We start from the raw sequence: 18,966 nt of genomic DNA, 5'->3' as shown, positions 1-18,966 counted from the left end.
GTGGATTTTTATGATAAATATTTTAGAATTCACAGTATTCAGAGGCTTTCTGCCTGAACTCAGCTTCAACAGGGTTGATTAATTTTTCGGTGTGGAACATTTTTCCTTCTTAATTATAAATACACTTTGCCCTTGATCTACTAGGCTCCATATACCACCACTGTGTCTTGGCAGTAGCTGTATTAGAAGCACTGACAAAAGTAGTACTAGGAGCATAAGTAGAGGTAGTAGTGAGCATTACTAATATAACTAGATTATTACTAGCACACTAGTACCATGATAGCACCAGTTGTTTTTCTTGTGTATGTGTAACACAAAAAGATATTTAATATTTCTCTGACACATGACCAAAAAGGGTTTTAGCAGTAGCAGTCGGTCAGTGGTGACAGAAAGGATTGTGGTCAGCGGACAGGCTGAGACCGCCTGCTTTATCTGCTAACGTTTTGTAGCTATCAGTTAGAAGACATGTTGCTCCCTTTCTGTATCTGTGTCTTTCTGCTGCAGCAGTCACACACACACACACACACACACACACACACACACACACACACACACACACACACACACACATATACACACACACACACACACACTTATTAAAACAGCTCATGTCCAAATGTCTGCAGGCAAAGACACAAGAACACATTCATACCCACACTTGAAACAATTCCCCTTACAGACAATAGTAGACTATATTAAAAGGGCTTTTCTTACTGCATTGCACAAAGGAAATGGATATTATTCACCTCTGTGCAGAACTGCAGTGTTTCCATGATTGGTGTATTTTTCCTTTCTCCCTCATCTATTTTGTTTTTCTGCTGAGGCCATCAAGCAAGCAATTTGAAGATGTCACATTAGGCTCTGGTACTTACATACTTACGACAGGCATTTTTTTGTTTTCGATTTTTTTGGGGGCATTTTTGCCTTTTTTTGATAGTGACAGCTGCAGAGATAGATAGGAAAGGTGTGAGAGAGAGGGGATGACATGCAGCAAAGAGCTGCGGGTTGGAATGGAACCTGGGCCGCTGCGGTTCAGCCTTAATGGTACGCACTGTACCAGGTGGGCTTCCTGGGTGCCCCACGATGGGCATTTTTCTTATATTTTCTGATATTTTATGGACTAAAAGAATATTTGATAAATCTAAAAAAAACAGTGTCAGATGAATCAGTCCTCTTCAGGTCACCCTGTCAAGTGTTAAAATCCCACTAGGATGCCCACAAAATTACAGAAAATTACATTAAAATCAGCCACAAGGGCGTTGCTATGGAAACATGACATGCACACACAGAAAACTGCCATATTGTAAGTGCATGTTGTGCATGTAAAGCCACCATATGGCTGCGCTCCCATACATACGCACAGATGTCTATCTCGCTGTGGCACACACACACACACACACACACACACACACACACACACACACACACACACACACACATCACACACCACCAACATATGGTTGCATTCCCATCTACTGTATAAACACTCACTATTTCTTCTTCATCTGGAGCTGAACAAATGCATAACACACTTCCAACCAAATCCTTTTTCTCCCTCATTGGACATTTGATTTACATAAGTAGTACAAGTACAAGAACACACACACATTAACAACAAACATGTTTAAAAGGACACCAGCAGTATGAATAATTATTTTAAAATGCTATTTAGTTGACATGGCTCAACTAGAGTAACGTGATGTCTGTAGTACCACAGTTACATGGATTTATTTAATATCTAAAGGAAAAGAATTTGCATCAGAATTCCTCTCAATTAATCAATTAGTGGATTGACAGAAAGTTAATCGGCTACAGTTTTGATGAGTAACTAATCGTTAAGTCATTTATCAAGCAAAAACATCATGCCAAACATCTGGTTATATCTTTGTCTGCAAGATATTGTTAAAATGTGTGTGCATGTGTTGTGTGTGTACAGAGGTCATGGCTGGGGGTAGAGTGCCTTTGCTTTTGTCTGCAGAACATGGTTTGTGTGTGTGTGTGTGTGTGTGTGGATCATTGTGTATATTTTTCAGGTCAGTTGAGCTGTCTGAGTCTTGCGTTTTCTGACTTCTGGTTTCTTATGATTTATAGACTCTGTTCACCTCAGGCGTTACCTCTCTCTCCCCCTCAAATGCACACACACACACACACACACACACACACACACACACACACACACACACACCCTACTGATGCAGCAGTTTTAACCCTAAGGCAGGTTACAAGTTTTTACTATACCATTGTTACCTCTCTCTTTCTCTTCTTCTCTGGGGTCTCTCGCTCTGCGTCAGGGTTACTTGAGGAGAGTGTCAGTTTGTTTCACTGCAGCTGGGTTTGTTTACTGCAGTACAGAACACCACAGCACAGTCTAATGTATTACACCTCCAATGGGAGAGGGAGACACACACACACACACACACACACACACACACACACACACACACACAAAGCAGACACACACACATTTCATTACTTTGTTAAACCTGTTACTGTGTTAATGTTGTTAACTTCAATGAAAATTCAAGTGTCGATGTGGCAGCAGCCCTGAGTAAAGTTTCCAGATGCTCATATGTGGCCCTGAAAGTCACACCTGACTGCATAACTCCCAGAATCCCTTTCTATACTGGCTTTCTTCTCACGACTGTTTTCTTATTTCTGCAGCTCAGCAGCACTCCGCTGCACCTCACTGCTGCCTTCCCAGGGGCAGTAAAACATTTATTTATTTTATCGTCATGAATAATTCAAAATTATGCGCCGATATTTGAATTTAGTTTTGCACCTGATAAAATCATAGGAAATATGATGTGTGTAGGGAGAGCAAAAAGGCCTAAGAAGGCTTATTTATTACAGTATTCACATTATTATCAAAAATATACTTATGCAGATTATTATAAAACTTTAATTTTAACCAAATGAGAAAAAGAGTTAAAATTATTTAAAGTAGGAGCCCAATATCTTATTTAAAATATTAAAAAGTTGAAGTTTTTGAAATAGCCGCGTTGATCTTTTAGCACTTGTTAATTCATCCTCTCATCCAGTCAATTGACATGTGATTATATTTATTTTATTTTCTCTCATCTATTTGACAAACCATCCCTTCGTTTGTCATTTATTGGCTTGCCAAGAGGAAATGACCGTTTTGACCGTTTTTAAAATTGTTGTGGTTGTTCTTGTGCAAACTTTCACTCTTTCTTGCTTAAGTGCAGATGGCCTGTGCACCCTGAAGAGCCAGTAGAAATGCTTCTCAGGGGTCATTGTCTTTGTAGTTTCTGAGTGCTCTCAGTGGGCATCTCTTCATGGCGTCTTTCTTTTCTCTCACACAGTGCATAGTTTTCATATTAATATTTCATGTGTGGGAACCTAATCATAGTTCATGTGGGGTTAAGGTTAGGCTGCTGGAAGTGGAGTTTCCTAATAATTTCCCCTCATTAGAGTGAAGTGAAAGCAACTTCCTCTCTGTGGCTTCCTGGCAGAAGCACAAGCAGCGTAAACAGCCGACGCCTTATATGGACACTGGCTGTAACACGTGCGTGTTTGTGTGTGTGTGTGTGTTCACTATGTGTGAAGAATATTTATAGAAGTTTGATAGGAGGACACACACACAGCTGGCACAGGCTGTTCAACCAGCGGACAGTAGAGGGTCACAGTAGTCCATAGGCTTTCTTTCCCAGTTTGTTCCTAATTTGCAAAACCTTTCCTTCAAATTTTGTTATGGACTTCTCCATCACACTTTCTTAATTAGTTTCACACTATTCATACCTTTTTTGTAGTTTGTTTCACACTTTTTGCCCTTTTGAACTGTCTTAAGCATTTTCATGTCCTTTCATGTCATTTCCTTTGTATATTTTGTTGTTAATTTGCACTTTGTATCTTCCCTTCTTTTACTTTGACACATTTTTACCATCTTTACATTTTGTTTCACCTGTTATTTAGCATTTTCAGTATTTCTTTTACACTTTCTGTCCTTCTTTCACTTGTATATTCCACTCCATTCCCCCCCATTCAAACTCGGTGATTAATCAGACTCATTCTCTGTACAAAGCCATTATATTTCAGTATTCAGGTATTCTCCAACAATCAGCATTACTGTCTAACACGGTGTCAGTTCTTTATAGTGTATACGGTATAAGTTCACTAGGTTCATAACATGCGGAGCATCATGCTGTATATGTCTGCTTTGCCTGTGTGTGTGTGTGTGTGTGTGTGTGTGCCCGTGCTGCATCATGTTTGCATGCTGCATGCTGCTCTCACAGCGCAGCTCGATCTTTTGATCATAAATAGTCATACCGAGGTCAGTCATACTGATCTTGGCTAATATGTCCTTTCAGAATAAAATTTCGGTTCTAAGTACATCAACATTTTGAGAATGATGTAGATCTGTTCATTTAGGATAAGGAATAAATGCCATGCATAAACTTTCCTTCAGGTAAAATGCCTCTAACACCATCTGCTGGCGGCTCCTTATTGTCTCAAGTTCTCTTAATAGGGCACTGCGACCAAGTCTTAACACAACCAGTCTTAGAATTTCTGAGACAGTAAGGAATTTATTTTCCAGCCAGGGGAAGTCAAGAAATGTGTTCAACTCTCCAGAAAAGCTGGAAAAATGAGGTTATTTTACAAATGGATGAAGTAACAGGAGTGAAGCAGAATTTTACAGTAAAAAGTCAGACTGGAAAACAACAACAAAACCAGGAAGAAAGAGCATTTTTAGTTCTAAGATGGGCTCCATTACGGACCGCAGTGGGGTCTATGATCACAACCAAACCTTCAACAGAGTGATGCTTTTGAATTCTTTGAACCTTTATGTATTATTTATTGGTTCATTCGTTTAGTTGAGTTTTCTTCTTTTCTGCAGATCAATGTGCGCGTCACCACCATGGACGCTGAGCTGGAGTTTGCCATCCAGCCCAGCACGACAGGCAAACAGCTCTTTGACCAGGTAAGACACACATACACGCACATATGTGCTTTTTATGCATTTCAAGGAGTAAGTTCCCTGAGTAGATTGTGAGGACAAGGGTGCAAAAAATACATATAGAGGGGAGTAAAGAGTCAGAATTCAACTTCAAATTTGGTCTGTCAAAGTGAACTCTGTGACCTGCTGGAAGAATCACATTGTTTGTTATCCATTACTAATGAAAAGCAATATTGAGAGTGAACGTGTGTGTGCCAGTGGGTGCTTGGCTGGGTTTGGGTTGGTACTGGTTCTGAACAAAGATGACACACAAAGTGCTCTTTGTCTAAACTGGGAGCTTTTAGGAGACAGTGGATGTACGTGTTGGGTGGATGGTGAGGGTCTGTGTGTGAATGTGTGTCTGGGAAGTAAAAGGGCAGCTTTCAGCATTGTTTCATGTCAGGCTCTAAAGGTTTGTTGGGGTTGTGGTGACATAGAGGGAGGAAGACAAAATGAAAGAGAGGATCTTTGTGTTCTGTTTTTTTTTTTTGTTTTGTTTCTGTTTTGTCTTGCTTTATAGTATGAGATCAAATGACAGAATAGCTTTTAAGGCTGTACAAGACAAGTTTATGGAACAATACATCTTAGTCTTATCAGACAGAAGTGTTGCTGTGTGAGAGGAGAGTCCCATCCATACTATATGAGAGTCCGTACATTATACTTGCCCAATCAAACTCATGGTGTTCATCCAGTAGTTTTGTGTATTTGTCTTCCTGCTGTGGATAACTGGCCAAACGCAATGTTAATGCCAATGCAGTGTCACATTATGATATTTCCAGCTGGGCCGATCAGGGCCCACTAACACTAACATTGTGTCTATACTTTCAAAATGGGAATAGACCACTCAAATAAGAAACTGGCTCTGGACTATTGGATCGAGTGTCGTGAACTTTGGTGCAGACATTCATGTTCCCCTCAGGTAGAATTCTAAAAAAATTGGTTATTCTCTGACTTTCCATTGAGCGCCATCATCAGGTCTAAATTTCTATTTGTCCAGTACTTTAGCTTTACAATTTGGTCATAAATGAATGACATTCCCATCAGCCTTTGTTTAGTAATAATTAGCAAATGTTAGCATGCTAACATGCTAAACTAAGATGGTGAACATGGTAGCATTGTCATAGTAAACATGTTAGGTTCTTTAATTGGTGATGGTTCTCTGTAGAACCACAGAACTTTCTTTTTGAAGAACCATTATTTTTCTGTGAGTATGGGTTGCTTTGCAAAACACATCCCAATGAGTGCTGAGCGCTTAGTCAATTAATCAATTAGTTAATTGACAGAGAATTGAACTATTTTGAAAATCGATTACTCATTTAAATAATTCATCAACCAAAAATACCAAACATTCACAGGTTCTAGCTTCTCAAATGTGAGGATTTGCTTTGTTTTTCTGTTTTATAACTTGGTTTGGGCCTTTTTTGCCTCTTTGGCAATGTGAAGACATCACCTTGGGTTCTCTGAGCTACTTATAGGCATTTCTTGCAATTGTCTAACATTTTATAGACTAAACGATTAATCGGTCACTTGAAAACAATAATCATAACAGAATAATAGACAAAATAATCATTAATTGCAGTTCTAATGCCAACCCGACTGGATTTGAAGGTGCAAGGCCCACTGACTACTAGAAGAGAATGGAGAGGAGACAGAAGGTGAAAAGTGAGTGAGCTGGCGGGTGTAGAAGTAACGATAGACCCCAGTGGTGGATGACGCTGTGAAGTTTCAAATGTTCATCATCAACTACAAATAGATGTAGATAAAATAGGTACCTCGTCTTTGAAAAAGACAGAATGATTACCAGCATGAGCAATGCACACAGTTAGGTTCTGTTGAAATTATGTGACATATCCCAAAGGAATACATCAAGTTTTTGGGAGTTTGTAGATCACGAGTTGACGAGGACAGACTGAAAGCAGCATGTACAAGTGAGATGTGATATATTACTGATGCTGAACGTGATGCCAACGCCTCAGTATATATATATATCTTCAGAATGCACATGCACTGTTTAGTGTTGTGGTATGAAAACAGTCACGTCTCCCCGTGAAGTGCAGCGTGTTGAGGTTACATACAGTACAGGAAATCATATGTCCAGCAGTGAACGGTGAGCTCTGTGATAATGTGTCATGCAAGAAGCGGCCTTCCGTTGGTCCTGAGAGATGTTTCATTTTTCAATGGTGCAGATTCACATGAATGAAGAGAGGGCTCCATTGATAATGGGTCTGTTGAGCTAAATATAAACACCCATAAGCTCACTCAAACGCGCATACACACACACACACACACACACACACACACACACACAGAGAGAATGATAAAAGGCCTTAGTGAGATAGGAAAGCTTTTTAATCAAACTCAAACACCAACATGTAAGTCTGCCTCTCAACATGAACACTTTGATAGACCACAATCACACACACTTTTAAAGTTGTCTTTATGAACAAGTGTTTTCCTCTGATATGAATGGAATGAGTCCTATTCAATCCCAATCAGCTTGATTTTTCTGTCCCTTTCATGTTGTCTGGCTTTCCTCTTCTCTCTTCCACTTATTAATCCTTCTCTCCCATCCCGACGTTCCCAAATTTATTTCATTTATCCACATTCTGAGGCTTCACTTCTAAATCTGCATGCTGCACTCTCAGCATCCGCATAGCTGTCCCTGCATACCGCATTCCCAGCCCCAATCGAGGCCTTGTGTGTTTGTGTGTGTGGGTGTGCAAATGTGATTGATTGTATAGTTGTAATTGCAACAGTGTGTTTTGGATGGGTGTTTTGGTGTGTTTTGCATTTGTTTATGCCTGTGATTATTCGATACACATGGATATTTAATGTGTTTATGTGAGCATGTCTTTCTGTGCCTGAGTGTGAGAGAGTGAGTTTATATTATATGGTGAGTGTGTCCCGTCTTATTGACTGTAAATCACATTAGGGTCTGAGTAAGCGTCTACATCCCTCCAGGGACACACACTCTCTCTCTCTCTCTCTCTCTCTCTCTCTCTCTCTCTCTCTCTCTCTCTCTCTCTCTCTCTCTCTCTCTCTCTCTCTCTCTCTCTCTCTCTCTCTCTCTGTGTAAATGGGATGTTTGTGAATGACAAAGCATGTGAGCTTTGTTCTGGTTTTCACATCATTTTGGTCAGTGTATTTGGTCTGTGAGTAAAACCAATGACAATCTGTCCCTAAAGTTATGACATGTACAGAGTTGAATCATCAGTATTGCACAGCAAAATAAACTGTGATGCTTTTGTATAATTTCTGATGACAACACCAAGATGATGCACAGCCTTTATCTCATGCCACAGGTATTGAGTGTTACAACTTGTAGTCCTAAATCCTGAAATTATTAAACTGTGGTTTCCATTACCAGATTTCCAATGATTATCTCTCCACAGGGTTTTCAATTTGTGCAGAAAATTAAGTCTGTGATTCACAAAAGCCTAAAAACATGATATGACTTATGACATAATTTACATTTAATATCTCAACTACTACAATGTTAGCCTTCTATTTATGCACTTGTGTTTAAAACATAGCAAAAATGTGCTGATTGAAAATACTCAAAAAACATGTAAATATTATTGTTTTTATTTATCAAAAACCCCATTAGAAATTTGCCATGGGAGCCTTGAGCAGAGCTTGCTATATAAGCTCGATTGACAGTCTTGTACCAGTACCCAGTGCAGGTGTCAGGGACATTTCCATCATATCCTGTAAGCTGGTAAAAACAAAAAGCATTTGTGTCGTTTCAGGTGGTGAAGACGGTGGGTCTGAGGGAGGTCTGGTTCTTTGGCCTGCAGTACACAGACAGCAAAGGCTACGTCACGTGGCTCAAACTCAACAAGAAGGTGAGAGACCCTGAACACAACCATGTGACCACTTCTAGTTAATTTCTGTATTCCTGTTTTTATCATTTGTGCAGATAGATTAATTCTCACAACTTGAAAACATGACTATATTAAAGCTGCAAAAGCCTGTAAACAGTAAACATTCATGTGGTTAAGACTGAATGTGCTAGAAAACCTTTGAAGTAACCTTGTGTATATAATCTTACTTAAATATTCTGTTTGGTAGAAGCTTTAATCCAAAGTGCCTTAAACTGGCATCAGTAAAAATGTATCTATCTATGTCTCTTTAATCTTGTTTTAAATGCAGAGTTTGATTTCCTTGAGACTTATTCATATATTTACATATTATAAATAAATATGAAGGCAGAGGTTGAAGTGTGAAAGATGAAATGTCATGTGTGGGTGTTCTCTCCAGGTGACTCAACAGGATGTGAAGAAGGAGAATCCCCTGCAGTTTAAGTTCAGAGCAAAGTTCTTCCCAGAGGATGTTTCTGAGGAACTCATCCAGGAGATCACACAGAAACTCTTCTTCCTGCAGGTACTGTACAACTGATTAGATTACTGTGCCTGCCAAGATGTTTTGGTGCTAAGGTCAACCAAAATGATGCCAACATGAGGTGGACATATTCTGACAATTGAGCTGTGATTTACAGCTGCTGTCTTTTGGGTCTTAAGGTGAGAAGTTGTCAACTGTCAAGTAATTTAGCATTAAAGCTTAAATTTCGCAGTCTTGTTTAATTATTCTTATTATTTCTTAATTTAAATCAAAATGTTGCCAATTTTAGATTGCATTGTATTAGGCAAAGTTCTGCTTGTGTTTAGCATTAAATGTTTGGGAAAGTTGTCTCTTTTTAAATGAAAACAGCTAGAAAACAGTCCATTTTTGTTTATATTTGTCAAAGTAAGGGGTCTACGAAAGTATCATATTGGTATCAGTACTGAAACTGTTGTGTTGTATTAGTATTAGTATTACTAATCAGAATCAGAAATACTTTATTGATCCCCGAGGGGAAACTCTTTTGTTAATGTAACAATACCCAGCTCTACTCAGCTGTGTTGGTCATAAATCCCCAGAATTTTTATTCATATCTGTAGTGTATTTTATGGTGATCCCTCCAATAGTTCTCAAAATATATTATATTTCACTCCGGACTGACATACTGACATATGTGACTGCTGCTTTTTACATGATCTCTAAGGTTTATTTACCCCGACAAGGTTGACTGAGCAACTGTAATGTGTTTATCTGTGTGTGTATGCATCCTCCCTGCAGGTGAAGGAGGCCATTCTGAATGATGAGAACTACTGTCCCCCAGAGACAGCCGTGCTGGTGGCCTCCTACGCTGTCCAGGCCAAATACGGAGATTACAACAAAGACAATCACAAGCCTGGCTACCTGGCCTCCGACCGGCTACTGCCACAAAGGTACAGTATATATGCATACACACTATACTATACTATACTGTACCTGTTAAGTGTGAAAACACATTAATTTACAGAAACGGTAAATGGACTGCACTTTAGCACTTAGCTGACAAAGGACTTTACAGTTTGCCTCTCATTCACCTATTCACACACGCACACAGCGATGCACACTTTTGACATTTGGACAGGAGACAACCAGCTGTACCTCCTGAGCTACAGCCACCCTCTAATATTACAAATACTGTGATGTATCATAGATGACTTTGTTATCACAGAATTGCCTGTATGGTGATACCATCATTATCCTGGGCAAAACATAGTTAGCATGATATTATGAGTTAAATCTGTAACAGTCATGATGAAGTTCAGCACACTAGCTACTGGCTAACAGAGAGAACACACTGTAGTATCGTAGTATTTATTTATTTATTTTTACATATATTTGTTCTGCTTTTTCTTCTGTGTGTGTGTGTGTGTGTGCCCTGTAGAGTTCTGGAGCAACACAAGCTGACAAAGGAGCAATGGGAGGACAGAATACAGACCTGGCATGAGGAGCACAGAAGCATGCTCAGGTAAGTGTTTGAGGATTATGATTTTTAAAGACATTGGCACCTACAGTAAATGCCCTTGGGAATCTGCGTGGTTAGCATTGTTCGTGTGTGTGTGCAGGGAGGATGCGATGATGGAGTATCTGAAGATAGCTCAGGACTTGGAGATGTACGGTGTCAACTACTTTGAAATTAAAAACAAGAAGGGCACAGAACTGTGGCTGGGGGTCGACGCCCTGGGACTCAACATCTACGAGCACGAAGACAAGTAACCAACTCACACACACACATACACACATGGTGGCTACATACTTACAAAGTTGTGTAGGTTACTCAGATGAATTCATTACAGTTTCATACTTCATCAACATTTAGCATTAATCAGTAATACAGTTTACACTCAAAGAATCTGCTTGGTGTGGTGTAATTCAGCGATTCCTAACTTTGGGTTTAGGACCCCTCCAAGGGTCACAAGATAAAGCTGAGGGGTCCAAGGATGATTAACAGAGTAAGAAATATTCTTTGTTCTGCTGCACAAAATGATATTGTTTTTTTCTGACTGTATTCAGGTCTTTGGTTTTTTTGTAAATTATTGAATAGGTCCCTCTTTAGAGCTAATTTAAGAAATATTCAAATGTAACAATCTGAAAAGAATCATTCCTTAGTGGAACTGCTCACAACTCCCTGACATATGCAACGTGTGACGAGGGGTCACAAGTAGACGTTGCTTCATTTTAAGGGATCGTGAGGCCAAATGGTTGGGAACCACTGGTCTAGTTGATGTGATCAGCACGTCATCAAAACTGAAAACTGAAAATAAAGAGGAAGAAAATGAAACCACACGAGAAGTTGCTGTCAATGACGACAACGCCCACTCGGTTTATTTTAGGAAGATACCCTGCTACAGTTGTTCCACCATTGCAGTTAAGTGCCAACTTGATTGCAACAGACTTTATTTGGAAGAATAAATTTCTTTGTTGTAAAATTGTATGAAGTGGCAACATGTCTCAATCAATAAATGTATGTTTTGAAATTACAGTCTTTAACAATGAAATAGAACTTTCGATCCCCTTTGTCTTTAAAAGTGTCACATGCATCAAGTGTTGTACTTTTCCGTATGAAAGTCTGAAAATATTATCTGCTATTAATGCTACTATTTTATTATCTGGGAATTAATGCATTCAAAAGGGGACTCCTACCTCAGCTACCACTATATAAGAATATGAAATGTAGACTTTCTCAGCTCCCTCAGTGACCTTGGATTGCATTGGTTTGATAACAGCGCCCTCTTTTGGTGTTAAACAGCACAGCTAATGAACAACCTGAACACAGAAAACGAAATACTCCTCAAAGGCTTTATTCAGACACCCAACATTTAAAAAAGAATGTTTCAAAGCATGCACGTGTGCTTATATACTAACTTTCAGTGACATTTTTTAGACAAAGAGTTTAGAAGTAAATCATTCATCTACCATTTAATCATTAATTAAAAATCTCATTACTGCTGCCACAGGTTGTCACCAAAGATCGGCTTCCCCTGGAGTGAGATCAGAAACATTTCCTTCAACGACAAGAAGTTTGTCATCAAGCCCATAGACAAGAAAGCTCCAGTAAGTGTTGGGCTGATGTGTGAGTGATGATATTTCTTTACTATGTTTTTACACTGTCAAAATCTATCTCCTCCAGGACTTTGTGTTCTACGCCCCCCGGTTGCGGATCAACAAGCGCATCCTGGCGTTATGTATGGGAAACCATGAGCTGTACATGAGGAGGAGGAAGCCCGACACCATCGAGGTGCAGCAGATGAAGGCTCAGGCCAGAGAGGAGAAGCACCACAAACAGATGGAGAGGTAAAGTACACACTGCCTTTCCATTTTCAGGGCTATAGGCTGGTCTGGAAGCACCATCTTTCATCACTTTGCTGCTGGAAATGATGGTTTTCCTGTTTTTCCAGTATTCCAATGTGCTTTTTTGTCTATTCCTGTATGGTTAAACAACACACGTACACACTGTTACAAACACACTCTTGTGTAAATGCGTTGACATGAAAGCATACACACATACATATTCAAGTAGTCTTTATCATAATGTGTATGTTATAATGCAGACACTGCCACACTGCAAAAAGTCACCTTCTTTTCTAGTGATTTTTGTCTGTAGTTGAGTCCTTATTTAATTCATTCAGTCATTATTTTTTAAAACAAGTGAAAAAAATTAAAGGTTTCTCCAATGCAAATCATGTTGTTTCAAGAATTTTCTAAAATCAAATTGAATTCATTACTCCAATGTCCTTCATGTCAGTCATTTCTGGAGTTAAAAACATGGACATATCCGGTATCCCCAGTGACTTACTTTGTATGACTAGGAGTGCGTTGCAAAATTTTAAGAGAGCTTTAAACTAGTAAACTGAATTTATTCAGTTTTATCAGTTAATTCTGAGCTAGCTGTAGAAATAAGTTAACAAGCTAATAATCTATCCTTAAATGTAAAACATTTATCAACTCAGTACGCACATAAATGACTGGAGGTCTTCTTTGTTCATGCACTACCAGAGACTCACAATCCAGCATGAGCCTGTAAAAAGAAGTTACTTAACAACTGGGAATTTGTGTTTCTTGTTTGTCCTTTGCATAGCCTACAGGGAATGTAAATGAGAGGAAAATACATTTTGCAGAATATGAACATTATCTTTCCTTTACTGGATAATTAAATCACTTCATGTAGTGTTTTCTGCTCCATGAATAGCTTACAATAAATGGATGACTGCAGGTAGGGTTATAGGTCAGTTCCCACCAGGAGCACTTCTTCTAACCCTGTACACACCCACTGTGTACTGCATGGTGTTTTGCAGAAGGCGATTTGTTCATTTCTAACAGGAGGAATGGACCTGAACAATCCCCCACCCCCACCCCGAAACTGAAAGAAGGGCAGGACTCTGAAAGTTGCGATTACAAATCCGTCTTCTACTTCAGCACGACAGACAGAGCCATGGATTTATCGATACACAGCACAGTTAGGCTACTGATATTTCAAAGCCATGGTCGGGGCCATAGATTCCAACTTGCACAAACCTCAGTCAGATAAAGGATCAATGAGTCAGGCAGACACTAGACTAACATATTCAACTAAACAACCCCTCTGCCCCTGCACTCTCTTTGCTACTAGAGGATAGAGGGGGGAGAGCAGGTTAGCAAGGGGGAAGGCAAATAACCTACTGGTGTTTTCCATAAACAGATATTAACTGATGTTATAAGTGAAAATTTTATTGCTAAAGCTTTTTGAGCAATAGGGGGCAGTGCTGCATTGAAAATATATCGTGCTCATGTCTGCAGGAGTTGGCTTTTGCATATCTATGGATTAGTTTGGGAAACGAGGATGTTTGTTTTTAAATGTCATTCCTGTGGGCTGCTGCATTCATTTCTGTTTTCACTGATTGTTTTGTTTCACTTGAAGGCACCAAATGTCAAAATGTGCATGTCACTCGCCATTGTCCACAATCTTAGTTGTTTGTTTTGTTGTCTCGTATTGACTTTTGAAGTTTTTAATAATCCCTTTTAGATGGTAGAAAGTGATAAATAAAGAGTTAAAAAACATAAAAAACACAACATAAAAACAATCTGATATGCAGTTGGATTTTGATTTAGTGTTGTCTTGTTTGAGTATTTAAAATCAGCACTGCACCGAGATCAACATATGGCCAGTGGAATTTTTTTCTTGACTCATAATCCTAAACTAGATGTATTATCTTAAGTGTCATTATAATGTGTATTGTTTTGTACTGTTCAGATGGTTGTTTTCTGTGATATTTTGACAGAGCGCAGCTGGAGAACGAGAAGAAGAAGCGCGAGCATGCAGAGAAGGAGAAGGAGCGGATAGAGCGAGAGAAGGACGAGCTGATCGAGAGGCTGAGGCAGATCGAAGAGCAGACACAGAGAGCTCAGAAAGGTACGACTGCACCAACATCAAGCATGTACACTACGTGTGTGTGTGCTTCTGTACTACTCTTTGTGAGAACCAAATTGAGTTTTAGACCTTGAGGGTGAGGATTATTTTGGAAAGTGTGGACTTTCTGTCCTAATTTATTCAAAGAGCTGTTGAACATTGTCAAAAGTTGGGATTGAATGTCTAGTTAGATTCAAAGTTTTCTTTACTTATAATTGGATAATTCTTAATTTAAATGATAATTTTGACAACTTTCTAATAGTTTATTTAGGCAAAGTTGTTGTAGACAACATTAAGCATCTGGCAACTTTGGCTTCTTTTGTCGAATGAAAAAAGGGTTTTGTAGAAAGACATGGTCATATTTTGTCAAAGTGAAGTATGAACAAACGTTTGGTATCAGAAACTGAAACTCAGGTATCAAAAAAGTCTAAAAGTTCACAACAAAAAGTAACCAAACTGAAATTGAAGTAAAAATGGAAAACTATGCAGGCATAAAAAAAACAATATATAAACCCCAAACTGAATAAACCTGTACCCACCCATTACTGGCATTTTTTAAATTTTATATTTCCCAAAGTTATAAGGTCATCTCTTTACCTTGTCTAAACAGCTTAATGTTTGATTCACACAGACTGCAGCTGGTTTACTGGGTTTTTGAGAGATAATTTGATAACTGATGTCACTTAAAGGTCAGCCCAGATAAACACATGGTACCAAAGATGCCTGCTTGTGTGTAACCAAACATCCTATCTCCCGTCTCTCCGAATTTGCATAAATATGCATATTGCATAATACAATTAGCATTGTACAAAGAAATTTAAAGAAAGATATACGTTTTTCATGCCTTGCATGCGGAGTACACGTGAGACAGAATTTTCAGTGTTCACCTGTAAAAGAACTTCAGACCAGGAAAAAAAAACTTTTATCCAACCGAGCACTAAAATGTCAAGGAGTTTTAAATTAGGGCCACAGTGGGAATCCTGGGGCCTCAAATATCAAAGCATTTGTAGAACAAATCTGTTGGTCTTAATCAAACACATGTACACACACCTGTACATAATTAACAGTTATAAATCCCACATATTCTACATTCATTTGCTCATGTATGAACAACATTATACACTGCACAAAGAAATGGTCACAAAAAGTGGTTTAATAATGTGCCTTGAAAATGAGTGTAGGCATTAATGTTATGACTACTTGATGTGCAAAAATGTAACAACTGACTAAGATAAATAAGACAACCAACACAGACAGTGAAGTTGAGATACTGCTTAATAAGCTTGTCTAAAAATGGTGTGAATGTTGCAAATTGTTTTAGCAGCACAACAGAAAATGTTACTTTGATTACTTAATTCAGTTAAAATTGAACACACCAAAATGTATGAGTTCATCATTAAGCTGAATGATTACACCTGAATGTCATTAACAAATCCTCTGACTCCATAGGCAGAAATGTTTATAAAACAGAAAAAAAAAAACAGTTGCAAGTTTAAATGAAACTCACCCGAAAACATTGGACTCTTAATGTTGTACTGCAGCAACAACAGGTTAAAAATGGGTTTACCTGTGATCACACTTGTGTACCACTAGGGGTTTGTTCATACGCATGGTCAAGACGGGTTCTGAATGTACTTCTGAAGCACATGATGAAACTGATAAATCCGACTCTGTGTGTGTGAATGAACATACACATGGTTTACGCACAAAAATGGTGTGTATGCACAGTTGATAAATGAGGCTCAAGGAGATCAGTCATTTGTAAAACCCTTCACAATGTCTTTTGTCTTGCATTTAGTTGGGTTCCCTCACTGATCAGTTTAGGATGGTCTGTAACTCATATATTTACTTGTGTACTCGTGCAGAGCTGGAGGAGCAGACTCGCAAGGCGCTGGAGTTGGAGCAGGAGAGGAAGCGGGCAAAGGAGGAGGCAGAGCGGCTGGAGAGGGAGAGGCAGGCGGCAGAGGAGGCCAAGGCAGCACTGGCTCAGCAGGCTGTCGACCAGATGAAGAACCAGGAACAACTGGTACCTGCACTCTCTCACCATTCGCAGATCACAGCCACTTTTCCCAACTCCAACATTTACTCCTTTAGTTTAGTTAAAATGACACCATTTGAACTCATGTGGCAACAACTACTATTTACCTTGAGATCATACATTTAGTTTGTTTCTTTTTAGCCAAAAATATGATGGAAATGTTCAATTGAATATTTTGTATCTGATTAATTTACTGAATCTGGAATTATAAACAGTCACGACTCTCAAGCAGCTTAATTATTTAACAAAGTTTTTGTAACTTGTAACAAAGCTACCAAACCACACCACAGTTCTCTTGTTAATAGACTGACTAATGCTAATCCTTCTGGTGACTATGAAGGACATAGTATATTCATATAATATTTACACTCAACCCATTCAGTGAGCCATTGTGCCCTGTATGGAAGCATCTGGGTGCATGATGTTCCACTCATTTATTCAGGTTTTTCCTTGATTTTTTTCACCTGTCTATAAATAATAAGTACATCTTTAAAAAGAGGGGAAAAACTCCAGGGCTGTAATGATAATAAAAAAAGAATAAATAAAATACATTCTACACATTACTGTAACAATATGTGTAGTTGTTCGTTATAGTAAATTACAGTGATGGTTCTAGTCTGCTCTCTCTGTTCTCATCAACATCACATCTGATGTCGTCTCTGGCATCTCGGAAAGTTCCTCCTGGGATGTCTGATCCATCCCTGGCAGCCTTCAGGAGAAATGTCTTCATTGCCTCCAGTATTTTAGTATACTTTCAGTATTTTAAAATAATTACTGCATAAATGCTTGGAATTTGCCATCATTCTGTTTTGAATGTGTTTGTAATCATTTTGAATGCAGTGTGTTAGCATTAGAAAAATGTGCTGAAAATACACAGTATTTTGCATGTTGTGGTGTACGAATGGGAAAAGAGTTCCTGAATTTTGAAAAGTGTGGTCACTAAATGCATTTTGTCTGAAAGCAATGAAAAATGGTTCACAGTTTGGTCTGCATTGACTTCTGTTTCGCCGACTGTGTGAAGAGTTTTGAAAATGTGGTTTCAGTATTGAACAATGTTTGTTAGCAACTGGAAAAAACTGTAATACATTTGTCTGTTCCAATCATAAATAATGAAAGAAGAAGAAAGAAAAATAATTTATGAAGCAAAACTACCAGTTTGTCAAATACGAGAAGTTGCTAACTCTGTCTTTTTCATATTATTGTAAATTGCAAATACCTCTGGGTTTTTGGACTGGTGGTTAGACACCACACCGAGTTCAATTTGGTAACTTTTTACTGGCACGTTATTATTTTCAACAGGCTGCTGAGTTAGCTGAGTTCACTGCCAAAATTGCTCTGCTTGAGGAAGCGAAGAGGAAAAAAGAAGATGAAGCAACAGAATGGCAACACAAAGTAATGTAACCCCTGTATATAAGTGTGTGTGCGCGTGTGTGTGTGTGTGTGTGTGTGTGTGTGTGTGATGCGTTTATGTATGTTTGGGCTCATTATTCTCAGATTTGAAAAAACCTCAACAAAATCTAGAAATTAACTTTTAATATAAAAACAATTAATTGGATAAAAAAATCAATAACTAAAAAATCTGTGTAAAAATCCCATAATGTGGCAGCTTGTTAGCACAAAGGGAAAAGGCCGCACACAGTACCACAAAAACCTGAGTTTGAGTTCGGCATCAGTGTCACCAACTTGGCCAGGAGCTCCACTGAACACATATGGCAGTTTTCCTTGGTGGGAAGCCAGAGTGGGATCATGTTTTTGTCACTGCACTAGTGACTCCTTCTGATTGGTCGTGGCACCTGCACATTGACATTGGAACAGGGAGGTTACCTTGAAACTCTCACCCTGAGTTAGCAGTGAATGCAGTGCAGAGGAAGCTGGATATTCCAATCGGTTAGAAAAAAGGGAAGAATGCAGACAAACACAAAACTGGACAGAATATAATATCATGTGCACATGATGTTGTTTTACCTTTTTTTTTCAATATAGACACTGGTTAATGTGCAGCATAATCAGCAGCTTTTGCATTTTCGTTTGTTTACTATAACGTACGGCGAACAGTGTCCTCTGCCAGTGGGAAACAAGGTTTTGATGGCTGGGAAACAAAATTTCTGTTTAAACTAATATACAGCTTTTTACTTAATAAAATCTGGGTATTTTAAAAAAAAATAATTTTAAAAACAAAAAATTACGAGCTGTATGACATATATTTACTTTTGC

At 38.7% G+C, this 18,966-nt stretch overlaps 1 protein-coding gene across 2 annotated transcripts in view; it reads left to right on the top strand.

The window, feature by feature from the left end:
* Positions 1–18,966, top strand: part of LOC122885990 (radixin) — a 40,420-nt gene that overhangs the window by 16,995 nt on the left and 4,459 nt on the right. For both annotated transcript variants that reach the window (XM_044217823.1, XM_044217824.1), the window contains exons 3-13: positions 4,856–4,939; positions 8,704–8,799; positions 9,215–9,337; positions 10,073–10,224; positions 10,713–10,796; positions 10,894–11,040; positions 12,286–12,382; positions 12,459–12,622; positions 14,587–14,717; positions 16,580–16,740; positions 18,052–18,144. In XM_044217823.1, the coding sequence (XP_044073758.1) occupies positions 4,856–4,939; positions 8,704–8,799; positions 9,215–9,337; positions 10,073–10,224; positions 10,713–10,796; positions 10,894–11,040; positions 12,286–12,382; positions 12,459–12,622; positions 14,587–14,717; positions 16,580–16,740; positions 18,052–18,144 (1,332 nt within the window). The remainder of the gene's footprint in view (positions 1–4,855; positions 4,940–8,703; positions 8,800–9,214; positions 9,338–10,072; positions 10,225–10,712; positions 10,797–10,893; positions 11,041–12,285; positions 12,383–12,458; positions 12,623–14,586; positions 14,718–16,579; positions 16,741–18,051; positions 18,145–18,966) is intronic.

The sequence above is a fragment of the Siniperca chuatsi genome, linkage group LG12 (assembly GCF_020085105.1).
Source record: "Siniperca chuatsi isolate FFG_IHB_CAS linkage group LG12, ASM2008510v1, whole genome shotgun sequence".
In the NCBI taxonomy this organism is placed as follows: domain Eukaryota; kingdom Metazoa; phylum Chordata; class Actinopteri; order Centrarchiformes; family Sinipercidae; genus Siniperca; species Siniperca chuatsi.
Note: the sequence above shows the minus strand (reverse complement) of the source record. Positions and strands in the feature narration are given on the sequence as shown.